This window comes from Osmerus mordax, chromosome 2 (genome assembly GCF_038355195.1).
Source record: "Osmerus mordax isolate fOsmMor3 chromosome 2, fOsmMor3.pri, whole genome shotgun sequence".
NCBI classification, from domain to species: Eukaryota; Metazoa; Chordata; class Actinopteri; order Osmeriformes; family Osmeridae; genus Osmerus; species Osmerus mordax.
The window spans coordinates 4,514,221-4,534,811 of record NC_090051.1 but is presented as its reverse complement, the minus strand read 5'-3'; the positions used below and the strand labels follow the sequence as shown (position 1 = coordinate 4,534,811).

The 20,591-nt window shown below is 39.0% G+C and overlaps 3 protein-coding genes across 3 annotated transcripts; all 3 read left to right on the top strand.

The window, feature by feature from the left end:
* The first annotated feature begins 5,118 nt into the window (after positions 1–5,118).
* Positions 5,119–7,439, top strand: LOC136959934 (olfactory receptor 2B6-like). The gene is made up of 3 exons (XM_067254182.1): positions 5,119–5,138; positions 5,280–5,550; positions 6,771–7,439. Exons 1-3 carry the CDS (start codon positions 5,119–5,121, stop codon positions 7,437–7,439), a joined length of 960 nt encoding a protein of 319 aa, XP_067110283.1.
* A 1,430-nt stretch (positions 7,440–8,869) lies between these two features.
* On the top strand, positions 8,870–10,008 carry LOC136964956 (olfactory receptor 5AN1-like). Its single transcript, XM_067258939.1, has 2 exons — positions 8,870–8,879; positions 9,053–10,008. Exon 2 carries the CDS (start codon positions 9,055–9,057, stop codon positions 10,006–10,008), a length of 954 nt encoding a protein of 317 aa, XP_067115040.1. The 5' UTR covers positions 8,870–8,879; positions 9,053–9,054.
* A 3,104-nt stretch (positions 10,009–13,112) lies between these two features.
* LOC136959926 (olfactory receptor 4C11-like) lies at positions 13,113–18,787 on the top strand. Its single transcript, XM_067254170.1, is given in 3 exon segments — positions 13,113–13,652; positions 13,655–13,748; positions 18,753–18,787. Coding segments are annotated over 3 exon segments (669 nt in total).
* The last annotated feature ends 1,804 nt before the right edge of the window (positions 18,788–20,591 follow it).

Below are 20,591 nucleotides of genomic sequence, written 5' to 3'. Positions count from 1 at the left end.
GGACAATCCCCCGAGGCAAGTAGGGTGAAGTGCCTTGCCCAAGGACACAACATCAGTTGGCATGACCGGGAACCGAACTGGCAACCTTCGTATTACTAGCCCGATTCCCTCACCGCTCAGCCACCTGACTCCCCAAACAACAAAAAAACACAGAAACAGTAGATGGACAGGATTGGAATAGGACTAGGACACATAGACGCTTGGTTGGGAACAGTTGTGATTATGGTGATGAAAGAACAGTTGTGATTATGGTGATGAAAGAACAGTTGTGATTATGGTGATGAAAGAACAGTTGTGATTATGGTGATGAAAGAAATTGAATCACAGACGGAAAACAAAAAATATACATTGACATAGAAACCTTCTTCTAGACCAGTGGGCCTATACCCATTGTAGCTCTATTAGAATTAGGGTGGATTCAGCAAATGTAAACTGAAAAGGGACACTTTAAATTGCCATTCACATCTACAGATCTACACATCTAAAAAAGAAAAAATACAAAAACATTATAACATTGTTGCTGCAACCTAAGAACTAGAGTCAGGAAGGAAATACAGCAATAAGATGATCATGTCTGTCCTCATGTTCTCAGTGGCTCAGTTAATAATGCTAATAAAGAAAGGATCACATATAGAGAAGCTCCACTGTGCAAACTGGCCTATTGTTAAACCATCTTGCTCTTGAACCATATAAAACAATATTATAGGGTAGGGCTGACTGATTAATTGCATTTGCGATTATATCGCGATGTGACAAAACAAGATTTTGTAATCGCAAAGGCTGCGATTTTACTTTGGTGCACGTTATGGTACGTGTCCACCACAGCATTTTTTAACGCTCTGCACCGCTTGCCTTCCCACAGTACACTACACTCGGGGGCGTGTAAGACAAGTTAATAAAGAGTTACATTACATTTAGTCATTTGCAGACGCTCTTATCCAGAGCGACTTACAGTAAGTACAGGGACATTCCCCCGAGGCAAGTAGGGTGAAGTGCCTTGCCCAAGGACACAACGTCAGTTGGCATGACCGGGAATTGAACTGGCAACCTTTGGATTACTAGCCCGATTCCCTCACCGCTCAGCCACCTGATTCCCCACCTGCCAACCTGAGTTGTAGTTCTCTAAGGTCACTTTTGTAGTCATGGCCAAGCACACAGACTGAATTTAAAGATCCTGTAAAGTAAATTTCATGTTTTGCTTCTAAGTACATTATATACGTGTGAAATGAGTTCCTGAAAGCATGTGCAAAGCCTAAAACTTTGTCGCACTGAAATGTGGAGTTAAACCAAGCCCCCACCCCTCGCCCCTCGGCTTGAAGCAACGGCCCCGGTGGATGTAGGTGGTATTGCATTTCTTGTTAGACTTCCGGCTCTTCCGGTCGTTTTTATTCTATTAACTCCAGTCAACATTTACAAAACTATCTCCCCCAATAATTTTTGTTCGATTCTCGAACCTGGCTCATACTACTAGCTTTTTCATAGAATAATTTTTCCAGATTTTTGCTAAGTTTGAAACCAATCCAAAATGGGTAAAGTAGCACCCCATTTATTTGCTTACGTCAATAAAAGTTGCCTGCAAATGTGCTCGCGGATACGAACAGGGCACGAGCACAAATGTTCACATTGGCCGATTGCCGATTTACCTGGAGCTGAATGAGACAGACTTATATTGAATGAGCACAGGGAAAAATGGCTTGAGTTGCCTGCCCTGATGCAAGTTTAGCAAATGGTTGTCACACATACATGAAATGTTGTTAATATAGTTTATTCCCGTTATTTTAAAACAGATTACATTTTTCATGATGGCAAATATTGGCCTATTGTTAAACTATCTTGTTCTTGAACCATACAAAACAATATTACAGGGTATATTAACATACTTTTCTTTGCTGGATGTAGTATAATATTAATTATATTTTCATGCATCTTATCAGGTCATGTTTAAAGTCTATTGAGGACAGGGGAAAGTCCTTGATGAATGTAGCAGTTGCTCTGTGTTTTGAGGCTTTCTGCGGTAGATATGGTTCAACAGATGTAGGCTATCACAAAACATAAGGAACTTTATGGCAGTACTACAATTCTTAGTTTTTACACCAATTCTAAATCCGCTTATTTATGGTATTAAACTGAAGCAGGTTAGAAAATCAGATTTTCTTCATGACGAGTAAAAGAAAGATAAAGTCTTTAATATAAAGGTAACTCAAGTATGTTCTGGTGAAAATATTAATTTGACTATAGACGCTGTTTAACAACCCAGGTGGAGTAGGCCTACCTGTGAAATACTTTTATTTCAGACCAATGATGAAATGTTATTCAAGATAAATTAAACTTTTTTATTTAATTCAGCTTGTTGAATATTTCAAAATAAAGTAAAATTAGCAGTCAAACCTTGTATATTCGCAATATGTATTTAGTTCTGACTGTACAGTGTTGTTGGCGATTCTACAGCAGCAAACGGCGATTCTACATCAGCAAATGGCAGCTCAGAGTACCCACCCTTTTTGGAGTCTCTGGGGGGAGTGCTGGAAAGCCCTCCTCCCGGAGATGCCCTCGTCCTCCTGGGGGACTTCAATGCTCATGTGGGCAATGAAAGTGAGACCTGGAGGGGCGTGATTGGGAGGAACGGCCCCCCCAATCTGAACCCGAGCGGTGTTTTGTTGTTGGACTTCTGTGCTAGACACGGCTTGTCCATAACGAACACCATGTTCAAGCATTAGGGTGTCCATATGTGCACTTGGCACCAGGACACCTGAGGTCTCAGTTCGATGATCGACTTTGTAGTCGTGTTGTCGGACCTGAGGCCAAATGTCTTGGACACTCGGGTGAGGAGAGGGGCGGAGCTGTCAACTGATCACCACCTGGTGGTGGTTCCCCTCTTTAAAATGGGGGACCGGAGGGTGTGTTCCAACTTTAGGGGGATCACACTCCTCAGCCTCCCTGGGAAAGTCTATTCAGGGATTCTGGAGAGGAGGGTCCGTTGGATTGTTGAAAATTTATACTGGCGATGATGTCATCACATAGTGTCGCGGCAGTGTGATTGGCTAGATAGACGGCACCCGTCGTTGACTTCATTGTTTGAATTTTCAGCGAGCGCTCAACAGCTGTTTTCCCCTGCTCTCTTGCTAACAGAAATACTGTTAATAATTCCTCCTCCTCTAAACCAAATTCCTCCTCCACTGACATGCTCTCCTAATCAATCCAGGGAGTCAGGTGGCTGAGCGGTTAAAGAATCGGGCTAGTAATCAGAAGGTCGCTGGTTTGATTCCCAGCAGTGCCAAATGACGTTGTGTCCTTGGGCAAGGCACTTCACCCTACAGGCCTCGGGGGAATGTCCCTGTAATTACTGTAAGTCGCTCTGGATAAGAGCGTCTGCTGAATGACTAAATCCAAACCCTCTCGCTCCCTCGCCCCAACCCTCCTCCTCTAATGTACTCACTATCTTCATCTCAAAATTCGCTACGGCCATTTTCTACGATCGATCACCTAAAAAGCGTTAACGATGTGAAGGTGAAATAATTCATTTGATGTTGTCCGCCTATGTCAGTACGTTGAGTGTCACGTGAACGTTAAGCACAGGCGACTGTTCGCAGAAGTATAAATGCAGCAGCCTGAGCAACGCTTTTTTTTTTTTGGCGACCATTTCAAAAGTGTCAGCGAAATAAGTATAAATTCAGCGTCAGTGTGCAAGGGCGTTAACACGTAATACTAGCATGGTAGTAGCATTGCTACAAGTATTATGCTAGATAACTTAGCCCGGAAGCTAACGTCACTGTGTCCAATCCCGACCGCTGTAAACTACTATTGTCCAAACCCGAACGGGGTTTGGACACTCAGTTTCCGGTCTTTTTGCCAGCATTTTCTTTTGCTATCGCCACCAAGGTATGTAAGTAGTATTATTTTAGGCATACCAAACAATCTACGTGTAAAATTTCAAGAACATATATGGACGTTTACATGTCTAAATAATATAGGAAAGTTACTTTGGCCGAAAGACCACTCGGCGACACTCGGGCGACGCTTGGGCGACGATCTTTACTCTGACAGGTGTGTCTGTGTTGTCATCGTACTGCTACTATGGGTTAGCATATGAGTGTCTTTCAACGCTAGCTTAACATTACTTTGTCTTGCCAATGAAAATACACGATCATGTGTGACGTGATCTGTAGTCGAGGGGAGGAAGGGATGGGGGCTAGCAAACTTTGAGAAGAGTTCAACAAAACATCCAGCAGGTGGTGGTATACAGTCAAATTGAGATTTTATCGCATAGTTTGGAGATGTTGAAGCGTGATATCTTATTGTGGAGGACATAACTACGTCCCGGATATGTTGACAGCATTGATGGTCAGTTTGGTGACCCTGGATCAAGTTAATATACCCGGAAAAACCGCAGCGGCCAGTGTTTAGAAGTGCGGTCGGGTTTGGACAAGGGTAGCGCAAGGCTAATTTACTGGCGCCAGCATCATTTTACCGGCTCTAGTAAAGGCTAAGATAACTCCAATTTTTTTAACTATATTTAGCTCGAAAGGTAAGAAGTTAAAGCTTAACGTGAAGTCAGTAAATCAGCTGAAAACGTGATACGATACGATACATACATTACGCACTTACTTTCGTTTTCGAAGTAAACAACGGCATGCTGTAAGATCGCCTACTCGTGCATTACTTGGTATCATTGTTCCCGTATCAAGTGCGACAAATATTCGAGTGCGGTTTATACTCAGATTTACAAACACAAAGCTTCCATTCTGGTGGGATGCTGCTTTTAGAAAACGCGGCTTATTTTCCGCAAAATACGGTATGTTGCTAATAAATACATTGCCATGCTTAAACATGTCAACCCATCATCTCAACATTGGTCTTTACGTTTTTGTTGTGACTACTTGCAAAATGTAGGTTCTTCGAATGTACTGTGTTTTTGTGGAAATGTTTTCCCCTTCACTGGTGACAAAGATTAACATCTAAAAATTTAAGTTGTCTGTGGTATACCAACATTCAACATAACCCCCCCCCCCACACACACACACAATTTAAAGTATCAAAGGATCTAAATTCCCTGTTCATTTACAAGGCATGATTGTATTGGGCTGGAGGGGAATAAAATAGTGCGACAAGGTCTCATCTATGGAACCAACTAACCACAGGTAATGTACAATAGAGTATGGTAAATCTCTTTTTCCCTTGAATGAATATCTCACCCTCCACATACTTTACATATTGCGGCTTATCTAAGGAGCAGCACAGTGGTTTAACTCTGACTGAATTGTTTTCCTCTTGCTTCACAGATATGACCTTGATAATGCATCAACAGTGACATGGTTTACTCTTTCTGGGTTTGATGAGATGATAGAACACAGAGCCACATTCTTCTCTCTTACTTTGCTGTGTTACTGTGCGATTATACTAGTAAATGTTGCTCTCATTTTGATGATAGTCCTGGATGAAAACCTCCATGAGCCCATGTACATCTTCCTGTGTAACTTGTGCATCAGTGGCCTGTTTGGGACTGCAGGATTCTACCCCAAGTTCCTTCTAGATCTACTGTCTGATCTGCAGGTTATCTCTTATGCTGGATGTTTAATCCACACTTTTGTCATTTATTCGTCTACCTGTGGAGAGTGTGTTTGGTGAAGAAACAGGGCCCTGTATAAACGGTGCCTCGTGGACCTACGTATCCAAACTGTAATGAATTACTTGTCTTGTGCTTATCAGAAGGTGTTCTGTCCATCTACCTACCTTGTCAGATTTTCCTACCGTAGCGCTAAACTAACCGTAACCCTGATCTTGGTGTGTGCATGTGCCATGAGCCCTTGTAGGACAATCTGACAGGTGTGTTGAAATGTCAGGACACCTGCACCCTGCTACAGACTCACACACTCTACCTTCTGCAAGCCTCCATGCTGACATCTATCTGAACGGCTTTTACGATGAGTTCACTAATCAGATTTTAACAGATGTAACATATTTACAAAACAAGCAGAATTTCACCCCCCCCCCTGCTATGAATACTGATATTTGAAGCAAATAGTCAAAATATGTTTACTCTAAGTAACAAACAGTAGTGGAAAATAAAATGAAATGCAGCATGAAAATTCTGCATTAGGAATACATTTCTTCGACCTTCTGATTAGAGTTCTAAAGGTTTATAGTATGACCACATTTAGCAACACCCCTCCTCCCTTCACTCCTTTCTAATCAAATGGTGTCAAGGGCCTGAATTCCCTGTCCTTCCACATGGTATGAGGTAATCGTGCTAGAGGGCATAAGATACTGCTACATGTAGGGTGCCTTTAGGGTTAAGATCTCATCTATGGTGTGTCCCAACACCAGGTAACATACACATATACATTTGTGCTCTATTTTTCTCTCTTGTACCATTGTAGATATTACAAAGTTACAATGTATGCCTTTATTCATACACATGTTGATATGAGTTGATATATTATGGTCAGTCTATATTTAAGATGGTCGACTTTTTTTAATCCTTTGATTTCTCAACAGATATGACCTTTAGTGACAATGCATCAACAGTGACATGGTTTACTCTTTCTGGGTTTGATGAGATGATGGGACACAGATCCACGTTCTTCTCTCTTACTTTACTGTGTTACTGTGCGATTATACTTTTAAATGTTGCTCTAATTTTGACGATAGTCCTGGATGAAAACCTCCATGAGCCCATGTACATCTTCCTGTGTAACTTGTGCATTAGTGGACTTTTTGGCACAACAGGATTCTATCCCAAATTCCTTTTTGATCTACTGTCTGATCTGCAGGTTATCTCTTATGCAGGATGTTTGATCCAAACTTTTGTCATTTATTCTTCTGCCGGTGGAGACTTTGTAATTCTTGCAGTGATGGCTTATGACAGGTATGTGGCAATCTGTAGACCACTGGAGTATCACTCTGTTATGACCAGGCAGAGGGTTGCTTGGTTAGTGTCTTATCCTTGGCTCTCTACATTCAGTTTAATAACTGTTCTAATTATTTTAACAAGTAAACTGAGGTTATGTGGATCACATATAGAGAAGCTTTACTGTGCAAACTGGTCTATTGTTAAACTCTCTTGCACTTCAACCACAGCAAACAACATATCTGGTTATACTGGCATTCTGTTCTATACTGGGCATGTAACATTCATTGTGTGTTCCTATGTATATCTTATCAGGTCATGTTTGAAGTCTATTGAGGAAAGGGGAAAGTTTATGCAGACCTGCATGCCACATTTGTTGTCATTAATTATTGTAGCAGTTGCTCTATTGTTTGATGTTTTCTACAGCAGATATGGTTCAACAGATATGTCACAAAACTTTCAGAATTTTATATCTGTACAATTTTTAGTTATTCCTCCAATTTTAAATCCCCTTATTTATGGTCTTAAACTGAAGCAGATTAGAAACCACATTTTCTGCAGGACAAGTAAAAGAAAGAAGTCTTTGAAGTAAAGACAACAATTGTAGGTTTTGGGGAGAATAGTAATTTAAATACCTCTGTATAAATTTGATATCTGACAACCTTTTTAGAAAATCATAACCTGTTAAGGTTTGCAGTTCTGACCGATTATACAATCTAATTCAGCCTTACTGTACTTTATGGCAGCATTCAACGTATCCCTCCTTCACACTTTTCAAATCGAAACAAGTATAAAAATACCTAATTTCCCTGCTCATCCAGCCTACATGGTGCAAGGTTATTATGCTAGTTCATGACAATTTCATCTCATGTTTAATTTATCAACCCTCTGAGTAAATCCCATCTACATGCAAACATTCAACAGCAGGTCAAGTCTGTGTTAACAGGGTACATGAATATGTTACATGCTGTGCAACCTTACAGCACCATTTAGCATAAGCAGCTATACTGTGTTCTTAAAGTAACTTTTAGAGAGGTGATTGTTCGTATTTTATATACTTTTAATTGTTTTACAGACACCACCATGATCTTTTGAGTGTGTGAGTGATGTTAGATTGTGTTGTTTTTTAACGATGTTACTTAGAATCCTTCATTGTATTTCTTGAATAAAGAGTTGAGGACGACATGATATGGAGAGAGGACTTTATTGATGCAGTCGCCAACAATGTCAATGATGTTACAAGTCTTAGACTTTCTTTCCGTCTTTCTGTACGTTTTCTTACAACAGACTTATAACAGTGTGAAAACGGTGTTTGGTGAAGAAACAGGGGCCTGTCATAATGATGCCTCGTGGACCCACATATCCAAACTATGATAAAAAATACTGGGCTTGTGCTTATCAGAAGGCCAGGTGTTCTGTCAATTTACCCTACTATGTCAGATTTTCCTACCGTAACACTAAATTTACCGTAACCCTAATCTTGGTGTGCGCATGTGCCATAAGCCCTGGTAGTACAATCTGACAGGTGTGTTGAAATGTCAGGACACCTGCACCCTGCTACAGACTCACACACTCTACCTTCTGCAAGCCTCCATGCTGACACATCTGAACGGCTTTTACGATGAGTTCACAAAACAGATTTTAACAGATGTAAAAGATTTACAAAACAAGTCAAATCTCACATTCCCCTAATATGAATACTGAAACTTAAAGCAAATTGTCAAATACATACTATATATGTATACACTAAGTAACAAACAGTAGTGGAAAATAGAATGAAATGCAGCATGAAAATTCTACATTAGGAATACATTTCTTCGACCTTCTTAGAGAGTTCTAAAGGTTTACGGTATGACCACATTTAGCAACACCCCTCCTCCCTTTACTCCTTTCAAATCAAAACGGTGTCAAGGGTCTGAATTCCCTGTCCTTCCACATGGTATGAGGTAATCGTGCTAGAGGGCATAAGATACTGCTACATGTAGGGTGCCTTTAAGGTTAAGATCTCATCTATGGTGTGTCCCAGCACCAGGTAACATACACATGTACATTTCTGCTATATTTTTCTCTCTTGTACCATTGTAGATATTACAAAGTTACAATGTATGTCTTTATTTCATACACATATGTTGATATGAGTTGATATATTATGGTCAGTCTATATTTAAGATGGTCGACTTTTTTAATCCTTTGATTTCTTCACAGATATGACCTTTAGCGACAATGCATCAACAGTGACATGGTTTACTCTTTCTGGGTTTGATGAGATGATGGAACACAGAGCCACATTCTTCTCTCTTACTTTACTGTGTTACTGTGCGATTATACTAGTAAATGTTGCTCTCATTTTGACCATCATCTTTGATGAAAACCTCCATGAGCCCATGTACATCTTCCTGTGTAACTTGTGCATCAGTGGCCTGTTTGGCACAACAGGATTCTATCCCAAATTCCTTTTTGATCTACTGTCTCATCTGCAGGTCATCTCTTATGCAGGATGTCTCATTCAGTCTTTTGTCATTTATTCTGCTGCCTGTGGAGACTTTGCAATTCTAGCAGTGATGGCATATGACAGGTATGTGGCAATCTGTAGACCACTGGAGTATCACTCTGTTATGACCAGGCAGTGGGTCACTTGGTTAGTCTTTTATCCATGGCTCTCTACATTCTTTTTATTAGGTATACAAAGTATTTTAACAAGTATACTGAGATTATGTGGATCACACATAGAGAAGCTCTACTGTGCAAATTGGCCCACAGTTAAACTGTCTTGCACTTCAACAACAGCAAGCAATATAATGGGGTATATTAACACACTTTTCTATGCTGGACATATAATATTCATTGTGTGTTCCTATGTATATCTTATCAGGTCATGTTTGAAGTCTATTGAGGACAGGGGAAAGTTTATGCAGACCTGCATGCCACATTTACTGTCATTGATTAATGTAACAGGTGCTCTGCTGTTTGAGGTTTTCTACAGTAGATATGGTTCAACAGTGATATCACAACACTTTCAGAATTTTATGGCAGTACAATTTTTAGTTATTCCTCCAATTCTAAACCCGCTTATTTATGGTCTTAAACTGAAGCAGATTAGAAACCGAATTATGAGTTTGTGCATAAGTAAAAGAATGTCATTAAAAAAGACATTACAGTAATTTAAAGGCAACCATAGTAAGTTTTGGGAAGAGCAGCAATTTAAGTATCACAGTACAAATTTTACATTTTACTATGTAACAATGTTGACAAACCTGTTTAGTGGTTTTAGTATTTTTTATACTTTTGTTTGTTTTACAGATACCATCACTGTGATGTTTTTTATGATGTTACTTAGAATCTTCCATTGTGTTTCTTGAATGTATGCAGTTGCCAGGAATGTCAATGATGTTACAAGTCTCAGACTCTCTCTCTCTCTCCCTCTCTCAGTTTACTCATAACAGACTAATAACAGTGCAAAAACACTGTTTGGTGAAAAACATTGCAGTTTTCCTTCTGTAGGTCAAAACTAACTGTCACCTTAACCTTGGTGTGGGCATGCAATGTAAGTCCTGGTAGGGCAATCTGACAGGTGTGTTGAAATGTCAGGACACCTGCACCCTGCTACAGACTGACACACTCTACCTTTTCTAAAAGAGAGATGCTTATTAAGAATCTTGGAGGCTTAACCCCCTGTCTTAAACCAGACGTGACGAGTCTCGGTGTAATCCTGGACTCAGATTTGAATTTCAACTCTCACATTAATAAAGTGACCAAAACAGCTTTCTTTCACCAGAGGAATATAGCAAAGGTACGACCATTCATAAACAAAAATGATGCAGAGAAGTTAATTCATGCTTTTATATCCAGCCGGCTGGACTACTGTAACGCACTTTTCACTGGTCTTCCCAAGAAAACCACTGAAAGACTACAGCTCATTGAACATTCTGCAGCTAGATTATTAACCAAAACTAAAAGGAGAGAACACATTAGTCCTGTCCTCGCTACTTTACACTGGCTCCCTGTTACCTTCAGAATTGACTTTAAGGTCCTTTTCCTCACATACAAAGCTCTACAGGGACAAGGACCTAGCTACATTGCTAACTCCTTTATAAACTACACACCAGCTAGAACACTGCGATCATCAAATGCAGGCCTATTAGAGGTCACCAGAAGCAGTCATAAGAAGATTGTCAATTATGCCCCAAAACTATGAAACACATTACCCATAAATATTAGGGAAGCAAACACGCTAGACATTTTAAAACCTATCTTTTTACCTAAGCATTTAACTAATTTGATCTCAGAAGGGTTTTATTACTTTTATTAGTTGTATTATTGTTTTTATTGATTTTTGGGATTCCTGCAAAGACTGTGGCTTGTGTTTTGACTTGTATTATGTTTTTATTGATTGTGTTTTGGATTCCCACAAAGATTGCGACCTGTGTTTTGTTACATTTTATTTATATTCGGAAACCACAATGACTGTGGCTCGAGATACCGCAAAGACTGTGGCTCGAGATACCGCAAAGACTGTGGCTCGAGATACCGCAAAGACTGTGGCTCGAGATACCGCAAAGACTGCGGCTTGTATCAAAAGGCTTGAGCAACATGGCCTTTTGGACTGCTATGCAAAAGGCCTCAGATTGTTCTGGATTACTGTAAAGACTGCGGCCTGTGTTCAGAGGGATTTTATTACTTTCATTACTCATAATATTGTTTTTATTGATTTGATGTAAAGCACTTTGAGCTGCAATTCCTGTATAAAATGTGCTATTAAAAAATTAAGTCTTATTGTTATTATTATTATTATTACCCGTACTGTAATTTTTCTCAGTAGCTTTGGTACCTACATTTCTCAGATCACATGACATTCTCAAAAGTACTTGTTCAAACTCCACATCATTAAGTCACTAATGCACATATTATTATTTTAATAATATTGCTAATGTTCTGGAACATTCATACAAATTATTAGGCATAAATCTGATCTTGACAATCAGGTTTGCATATTGAGGCATTTTGAGGATTTCCAAATAAGTAATTGATCATATCTAGGTAGTTTAGCAGTTGCAAATCTTCTACAAAAATACATTGTAACTTTTATCTTCCTGCTTCAGTCTCTACATTTCTAATAGTTTGGAAATATATAGAAAATATATACAGTAGTATATGCAGAAGTCTTTCCCACCCAAGATTTTTTCACATGAATGTTGTCTTTTTAAATTGTGGCTAAGACTTCTGTACTGTATATAAAAAAATACATATATACCACCTTTATTTGTATGTTGTAAAAAAATATAAGACTAATTATTTTATGATAATTATAAAGGTATATTTATCTGTGACTTACCCCTGTGCTCTATTGTTATAGCTCCCTCTGTTGACCGAGACTGGCCCTCAGTTTGTACACTGCTTTCACCATCATGCTTATCTCTTTCCTTGTGAAATGACACTACAGTATGTTGTAGGTTCTAGCAAATCGTTTTCATTTCTTTTTTTAGCATTTTGATTGAAATATGAACACAAGTCGAGGTACCTAATGAAACATGATGAGATTGTGTTTGTTATCATAGTCATCAACTCAGATTTTATCATCTCGTTTTTTTACTTGCACTGCAATGTATAAATAAAAGTAGAAAACTGCAGGTCATCTTCCAGGCATTTCTGTGGTGCATTCACCACCGTTATGTCTGTGGACTGACAAGATGTGAGGGTGATTTGAAGTCTATTTCTATTTAGTCAGATGAAAAGGTCATCAAGATGGCTGGTTTGACATTAAACCAGTAGGCGACGCGTACTTCATGTCATGTAGCACCTTGGGACAGACCCCTCAATTCCCTGTCAAGAGTCTTTCTGCAACAACACAATGCTAACCTATAACAGCATCAAAACTCTTCCACCTCACCCCACTTCCACTGAGCAGGGAGGCAACAGCTGAGGCAGCAGATATTCTGAACCAGAGGGGTCTGTATAATGTACATATATAACTAGTGAAGAATAACATGTCAATGACTGGATACTAAATACCTGATGTTCATTATCAATGATATCAGTTATATTATTAATACTCATTACCTTGTCAGTTTAACTATTTTCATGATTATTTAAATGATCCCATTAACATGTTCTTCATCTAAAGATTTACACATAAACCTGGATATACTTCATTCGTACTTCATTTATTTTACAATAATTGCTGCAAATTCACCACTGTGTGACTGCTACTGTACTGATCTTTGTTTTGTTTTCAGTTACTGTAGCTCCAACACCACCAATAGGTCACATGGAAAATGACACTTCTCCATTCTATTTCACCCTCACCCTCTTTAAGGACCAAGGATTGTACAGATATCTTTATTTTATTATATGTTTCCTTCTGTATGCTTTAATGTTGTCTCTAAACATCATGATCATAGTAATCGTATTGTTGGAGAGAACACTGCACGAACCCATGTATGTTTTTATTTCATGTCTATCCATCAATTCTCTTTATGGCTCTACTGGTTTATTTCCTAGACTCATGGTGGATCTCCTCTCTGACATGCATCTAATCTCCCGTCCTGCTTGTTTTACACAGATTTATGTCATTTGTACGTATGTATCTTATGAACTCATCATTCTGGGCATCATGGCTTATGACAGATATGTTGCAATATGTAAACCATTACATTACAACAGCATCATGAATTCAAAGACAGTTGTTCTCTTAGTGGGTCTTGGCTGGGCCTATCCAATTTGTTCCATTGGATCTTTACTGTACCTATCTGTTAGGTTGCCGTTATGTGGTAATGAAATAGCAAGGGTCAACTGCTTATTTCAACATCTTTTTGTGTCAACTGGCCTGTAGTCCAGCTTTCATGTGTGGACACCACACAAAACAATGCTGCAGGACTGCTTGTTGGGTGTGCTCAAGCCTTCGGCGAGAGCACAACCTTTGTTCTCTCACATATATATTATTATTGGGTGTGCTCAAGCCTTCGGCGAGAGCACAACCTTTGTTCTCTCACATATATATTTCTTTCTTTCTTTCTTTATTTTCGCCCCCTAAGGATCAGTCAATATTTGGACTACATACACAACGGCGGTGTCAAAAGGTTCGTCTTGGGAGCGATTGCGTTGGTTGTATTTTTATTTACGTTCCGTTGCATGGTTTAAGTAGAAATTGCGTTTTTGTGGTGAAAAGTGAAGCTAACGGTGGCTAATTTGCTAGCCACAGTCACTGACGTTACTAACGTCACTACGTCACTAACGTCACGAAAACACGCGTGACTACCTGTAGCAGAACATTCGTTTCACATCTGTTAACTTGGGGGATAGCTAGGCTAACTATAGCTTTACTGCAAGGCAGCTGCAGGAACGCCACAAGCAAAGAGGCCAGGGTGATAACTATTTACTCATTTTACTTTGTGATGTGAAACACAATTATGAAATGTAATGTACAATATTAGCTGATATTATTAAGGAAGTAGGCCCACATCTACTTTTGGAAACGGTAGTCTACTATTTCACTGAAGCATTAGCATCATGACATTAGCCTCTGTTGCCCGGGCAACACATACTACAGTGGTCTATGATGCATCTGTTTTCAATCTTTAAAATAAACATTCCTCACAAATACATTTTCGTTGTAGGATTTATTATGACATTACATTACAAGTAAACGATTTGTGGGTGAAATTATCATTACCTGGGGTTTCAAACCAGTGTTGCTCACTGCAATGCTGTAGCCTACGCGAGACACTACAAAAACATCTACACAGCTGTAGGAAGTCAAACGGCGACAGAACATGTTCGGCACTCCCCTTACTTAATCAAAAGTCTATCTAACTACTAACCTGAACTTCATTGCCACAGCCTAAACGTTGCCAATCTGTTCATGAAAATAATTAATTTCAGCCTAAACCGTACAACGGAACGTTAAATCCAATTCAACCACAGAATCGCTACCAAGACGAACACAGCAGTAGTCTACTAGTACTGTACCGTAGTAGTACAATTTACCGGGGCAGCTTCTCCACACAGGGCTATATCGCATTTTGCGTTGTTACTGACAATGATCGCTACCAGTGAGCTTTTTATGAATGAGCGATTTTCCACTAAATAAATGTCAAGCTTATTTACGTTTTGGGGGGCATATTTTCAGTTAGCAGATGGGACTGTCTGAATCGCGATTCCATCTTCTACTGCCGGGTAACGTCGTAGAATAATCTTCAAAGGGGGTTCTTTATTAATGAATGAATGCAATGAGTAGGCTACATGCCTGAAAATATCACGAGAAGGGAAAAACTTAAAATGACATTTAAGTCATAGAGCCAAATTTATTCGTTTTGATTCAACGATGAGGCTGCCTCTTGCAGGGGAAATGAGAAGACATCTATTTCATTCTACACTTCACTCGTATTTTCAGTTGTAAATGAGCAGCAAAAAAAAAATCCTTTAAATCTATTTAATCTTTATAAATAATAAGTATGCATTTTCATATAAAATATACAGAAATCAGTTGTAAAAATTTCATTCAAAAACGGACCCCTGTGCAACCGACGCAAGCAAGCACACCCTACAATTTCCCCAGAAATTGTACCCTCTCTAGTTGGGTGTGCTCAAGCCTTCGGCGAGAGCACAACCTTTGTTCTCTCACATATATATTATTATTTTTATTTCTTTTTGCCCCCCTAAAACTCAGTCAATATTTGGCCTACATAGACAACGTAGGTGTCAAAAGTTTCGTCTTGGTAGCGATTGAGTTGCTTCTATTGGAATTTACGTTCCGTTGCATGGTTTAAGCTTAAGTTAAGTTTTTGTGGCGAAAAGTGAAGCTAACGGTGGCTAATTTGCTAGCCACAGTCACTGACGTTACTAACGTCACTGCGTCACTAACGTCACGAAAACACGCGTGACTACCTTTGCCAGAACATTCGTTTAGCATCTGTTAACTTGGGGGATAGCTAGGCTAACTATAGCTTTACTGCAAGGCAGCTGCAGAAACGCCACAAGAAAAGAGGCCAGGGTGATAACTATTTACTCATTTTACTTTGTGATATGACACACAATTGTGATGTGTAATGTACAATATAAGCTGATATTATTAAGGAAGTACATCTACTTTCGGAAACAGTAGTCTACTATTTCACTGAAGTATGAGCATCATGACATTAGCCTGTGTTGCCCGGGCAACACATACTACAGTGGTCTATGATGTAGCGTTATCTGTTTTCAATCGTTAAAATAAACATTCCTCACATATACATTTTCGTTGTAGGATTTATTCTGACATTAGAAAACGATTTGTTGGTGAAATTACCATTACCTGTGGTTTCAAACCAGTGTAGCTCACTGCAACGCTGTAGCTTACGCGAGACACACTACTGTACAAAAACATCTACACTAAACAGCTGTTTAGGAAGTCAAACGGCGACAGAACATGTTCGGTACTCCCCTTACTTAAATCAAAAGTCTATCTAACTACTAACCTGAACTTCATTGCCACAGCCTAAACGTTGTCAATCTGTTCATGAAAATAATTAATTTCAGCTTAAACCGTACAACGGAACGTTAAATCCAATTCAACCAACGCAATCGCTACCAAGACGAACACAGTAGTAGTCTAGTACTGTACCGTAGTAGTACAATTTACCGGGGCAGCTTCTCCACACAGGGCTATATCGCATTTTGCGTTGTTACTGACAATGATCGCTACCACTGAGCTTTTTATGAATGAGCGATTTTCCACTAAATAAATGTAAAGCTTATTTACGTTTTGGGGGGCATATTTTCAGTTAGCAGATGGTACTGTTTGAATCGCGATTCCATCTTCTACTGCCGGGTAACGTCATAGAATAATCTTCAAAGGGGGTTCTTTATTAATGAATGAATGCAATGAGTAGGCTAAATGCCTGAAAATATCATGAGAAGGGAAAAACTTAAAATGACGTTTAAATCATAGAGATTAGGTCCATTTTTACACCGGTCTGCCCAATTTATTCGTTTTGTTTCAACGATGAGGCTGCCTCTTGCAGGGGAAATGAGAAGACATCTATTTCATTCTACACTTCACTCGTATTTTCAGTTGTAAATGAGCAGCAAAAAAAAAATGCTTTTAAATCTATGTCATCTTTATAAATAATAAGTATGCATTTTTATATAAAATATACAGAAATATCAGTTGTAAAAATGTCATTCAAAAACGGACCCCTGTGCAACCGACCCAAGCAAGCACACCCTACAATTTCCCCAGAAATTGTACCCTCTCTAGTTATTATTATTGGGTGTGCTCAAGCCTTCGGCGAGAGCACAACCTTTGTTCTCTCACATATACAACGTAGGTGTCAAAAGTTTCGTCTTGGTAGCGATTGAGTTGCTTCTATTGGAATTTACGTTCCAATGCATGGTTTAAGCTTCAGTTAAGTTTTTGTGGCGAAAAGTGAAGCTAACGGTGGCTAATTTGCTAGCCACAGTCACTGACGTTACTAACGTCACTGCGTCACTAACGTCACGAAAACACGCGTGACTACCTTTGCCAGAACATTCGTTTAGCATCTGTTAACTTGGGGGATAGCTAGGCTAACTATAGCTTTACTGCAAGGCAGCTGCAGAAACGCCACAAGAAAAGAGGCCAGGGTGATAACTATTTACTCATTTTACTTTGTGATATGACACACAATTGTGATGTGTAATGTACAATATAAGATGATATTATTAAGGAAGTACATCTACTTTCGGAAACAGTAGTCTACTATTTCACTGAAGTATTAGCATCATGACATTAGCCTGTGTTTCCCGGGCAACACATACTACAGTGGTCTATGATGTAGCGTTATCTGTTTTCAATCCTTAAAATAAACATTCCTCACATATACATTTTCGTTGTAGGATTTATTCTGACATTAGAAAACGATTTGTTGGTGAAATTACCATTACCTGTGGTTTCAAACCAGTGTAGCTCACTGCAACGCTGTAGCTTACGTGAGACACACTACAAAAACATCTAGCTACACAGCTGTTTAGGAAGTCAAACGGCGACAGAAAATGTTCGGCACTCCCCTTACTTAAATCAAAAGTCTATCTAACGACTAACCTGAACTTCATTGCCACAGCCTAAACGTTGTCAATCTGTTCATGAAAATAATTAATTTCAGCCTAAACCGTACAACGGAACGTTAAATCCAATTCAACCAACGCAATCGCTACCAAGACGAACACAGCAGTAGTCTAGTACTGTACCGTAGTAGTACAATTTACCGGGGCAGCTTCTCCACACAGGGCTATATCGCATTTTGCGTTGTTACTGACAATGATCGCTACCAGTGAGCTTTTTATGAATGAGCAATTTTCCACTAAATAAATGTCAAGCTTATTTACGTTTTGGGGGGCATATTTTCAGTTAGCAGATGGTACCGTTTGAATCGCGATTCCATCTTCTACTGCCGGGTAACGTCGTAGAATAATCTTCAAAGGGGTTGTTTATTCATGAATGAATGCTATATGAGTAGGCTAAATGCCTGAAAATATCATGAGAAGGGAAAAACTTAAAATGACGTTTAAATCATAGAGATTAGGTAAATTTTTACACCGTTCTGCACTAATGTCACGAAAACACGCGTGACTACCTTTGGCAGAATATTCGTTTTGCATCTGTTAACTTGGGGGATAGCTAGGCTAACTATAGCTTTACTGCAAGGCAGCTGCAGGAACGCCACAAGCAAAGAGCAAACATTTGTTTCAATGTTTTGAAAAAGATTTATATTCTTATTTTTTCATATAATGCTTTGATTGTACACCATTTGTTTATGGCTTTCATCCAGGACAATGAAAGTAATAAATAAAACGAATTCTCTAGATCTCTGATTTGTACAGTATCTGGATACAACAGGTTTACTCTATGAACTCGTTCAGTAACCCTCCACCCCCCTCATATCCACATCAGTATCAAAGGACCTGACCCATATGTTCATCCACTAGGAATATGATCATAACGTTACCTTAGGACAATAAATAACGATGACATGTTGTGTGAACTTTGAGAAGCGCTCATCTAAAGTTCCTCCCAACCTGAGGAACAGTATCTGCTGACAGTATCTCTCTGTGTCCAACTGCTACGTGGAAGGAGCACAGTGGTAGAATTTTGAATGAAATGTTTTTGCTTCACTGACATGATGAATAATGCATCAGTAGTTAAATTGTTTACTATTTCTGGGTTTGATGACATAATGGAAAACAGAGTAACACTCATCTCTTACATTACTGTTACTGTGTGTTATACAATTAAATTAGCTCTTATTTTAGTATTTGATAAAAAACCTAAAGAAGCCCATGTATATACTCATGTGTAGCTTGTGCATGAACATGGACTTTTTATGGTTTTAAACCGAAACAGATTAGAAACAGAATTTTGGGTTTCTGAATAACAAGTGAAAGAAAAAAAGAACTCAAGAGCTCTCTCTTGTAAGTCGCTTTGGATAAAAGCGTCTGCTAAAAAGTGTAAATGATGTAACATACAGCATAGTCACAATATGGTTTTTGGTTTTGGTTTAAGGAGTTTAGCCATAGACTGTCTATTGAAATAGCATATTTTAAACCGACCCATCTTTAGGTGCTGTTCTTTCTCTGAGTTCACTAAATAGATAATAACAGATTTAATATGCATAATAAGCCAAATCCTGTAGTCCCCCTATGATTATAGAAATGTGAAGCAATCAAACCAAAACATGTATAAATTACGCAATCAAACAGGATGAAAGACAATAAAATGGAACAAGAACATAAAAAAAACATAAGAAGTCATGTGGTAATGTAGTGTGTATATATTGTAATCATGATAATGACAGTAATAGTATTAAACAATCCCTATGTGGAATAGCGAGATGATTATACTGAAACATCTGGAATTGGACATGATTATGCTAGTGAGCGGGGTCTGTGTAGGGTGAACAGCACCACCTGCTGTTTTCATATACCTGACTACTCCCAATCTCTAGAAGAACAACTTGGTAACATACAGGAGTTCTGTTCACGTACAGCCATCATCATCATCATCATGATGTAGGATCCCTTCTGTGGAAGAAATTGGGATTTCCTGTGTGCTTACATTAATCACTAATCAATAGAACTAGTCATTGGATACTAGTTAGTACGTTTATCATGTAAGCTTGCTATCAATAACAGTATATTGTGTCTATGTGTCAGGTTAATAGATGTTCGGGGTCAGGAGAAAGTACTGGCTAAACGGTCCTTGTCATGACTACAAGGAGAGCTCCAACTATGAACTCTCTAGTGTGAGAGTTGTTATGTGTTGGGAGCAGTGAATCTTTTTCTCTGAGACTGTTGTAACGTCATTCCTGCCTGACTGTCACAATCTATGTTTACATTCTTGTGCCCTATAAAAGATGGTCCTCCGGCTTTCGGAGCTGAGAGAGACCTGGTTGAGACCTAAGCTTGGTGTTGTGTTGTCATTTATGGTCAGAAGACTGGTTTTCTCTCCCAATCTGCAGATTGATAAATACATATTAAAATCCAGAACTTAACTGAACTTAGTCACTCCGTTTATGAAGAGACGGACAAAACACTTTCTTCATCACTTCTCATGGGCATCACCGATGCTGCAGTCAACAATGTAGCAGATCAACCTGACTTGTTGCTGCTCCAGTACATCCTATTCAGTCTTCTCAAGTGCTCCACACAACTCTTCAGATTAGCAACACACAGAAAAAGAGAACAGAACTTTCTTCACAGAAATCAAATGACCTTTAGTGACAATGCATCAACA

Excerpts from the sequence above, each read along its gene's own strand:
- LOC136964956 (XM_067258939.1), top strand. The coding sequence starts at position 9,055 with ATGACCTTTAGCGACAATGCATCAACAGTGACATGGTTTACTCTTTCT.
- LOC136959934 (XM_067254182.1), top strand. The coding sequence starts at position 5,119 with ATGGAACCAACTAACCACAG. Across the intron at positions 5,139-5,279 it reads ATGGAACCAACTAACCACAG|ATATGACCTTGATAATGCAT; the intron begins GTAATGTACAAT and ends CTTGCTTCACAG. Across the intron at positions 5,551-6,770 it reads ATCTACTGTCTGATCTGCAG|GTTATCTCTTATGCAGGATG; the intron begins GTTATCTCTTAT and ends TCTGATCTGCAG.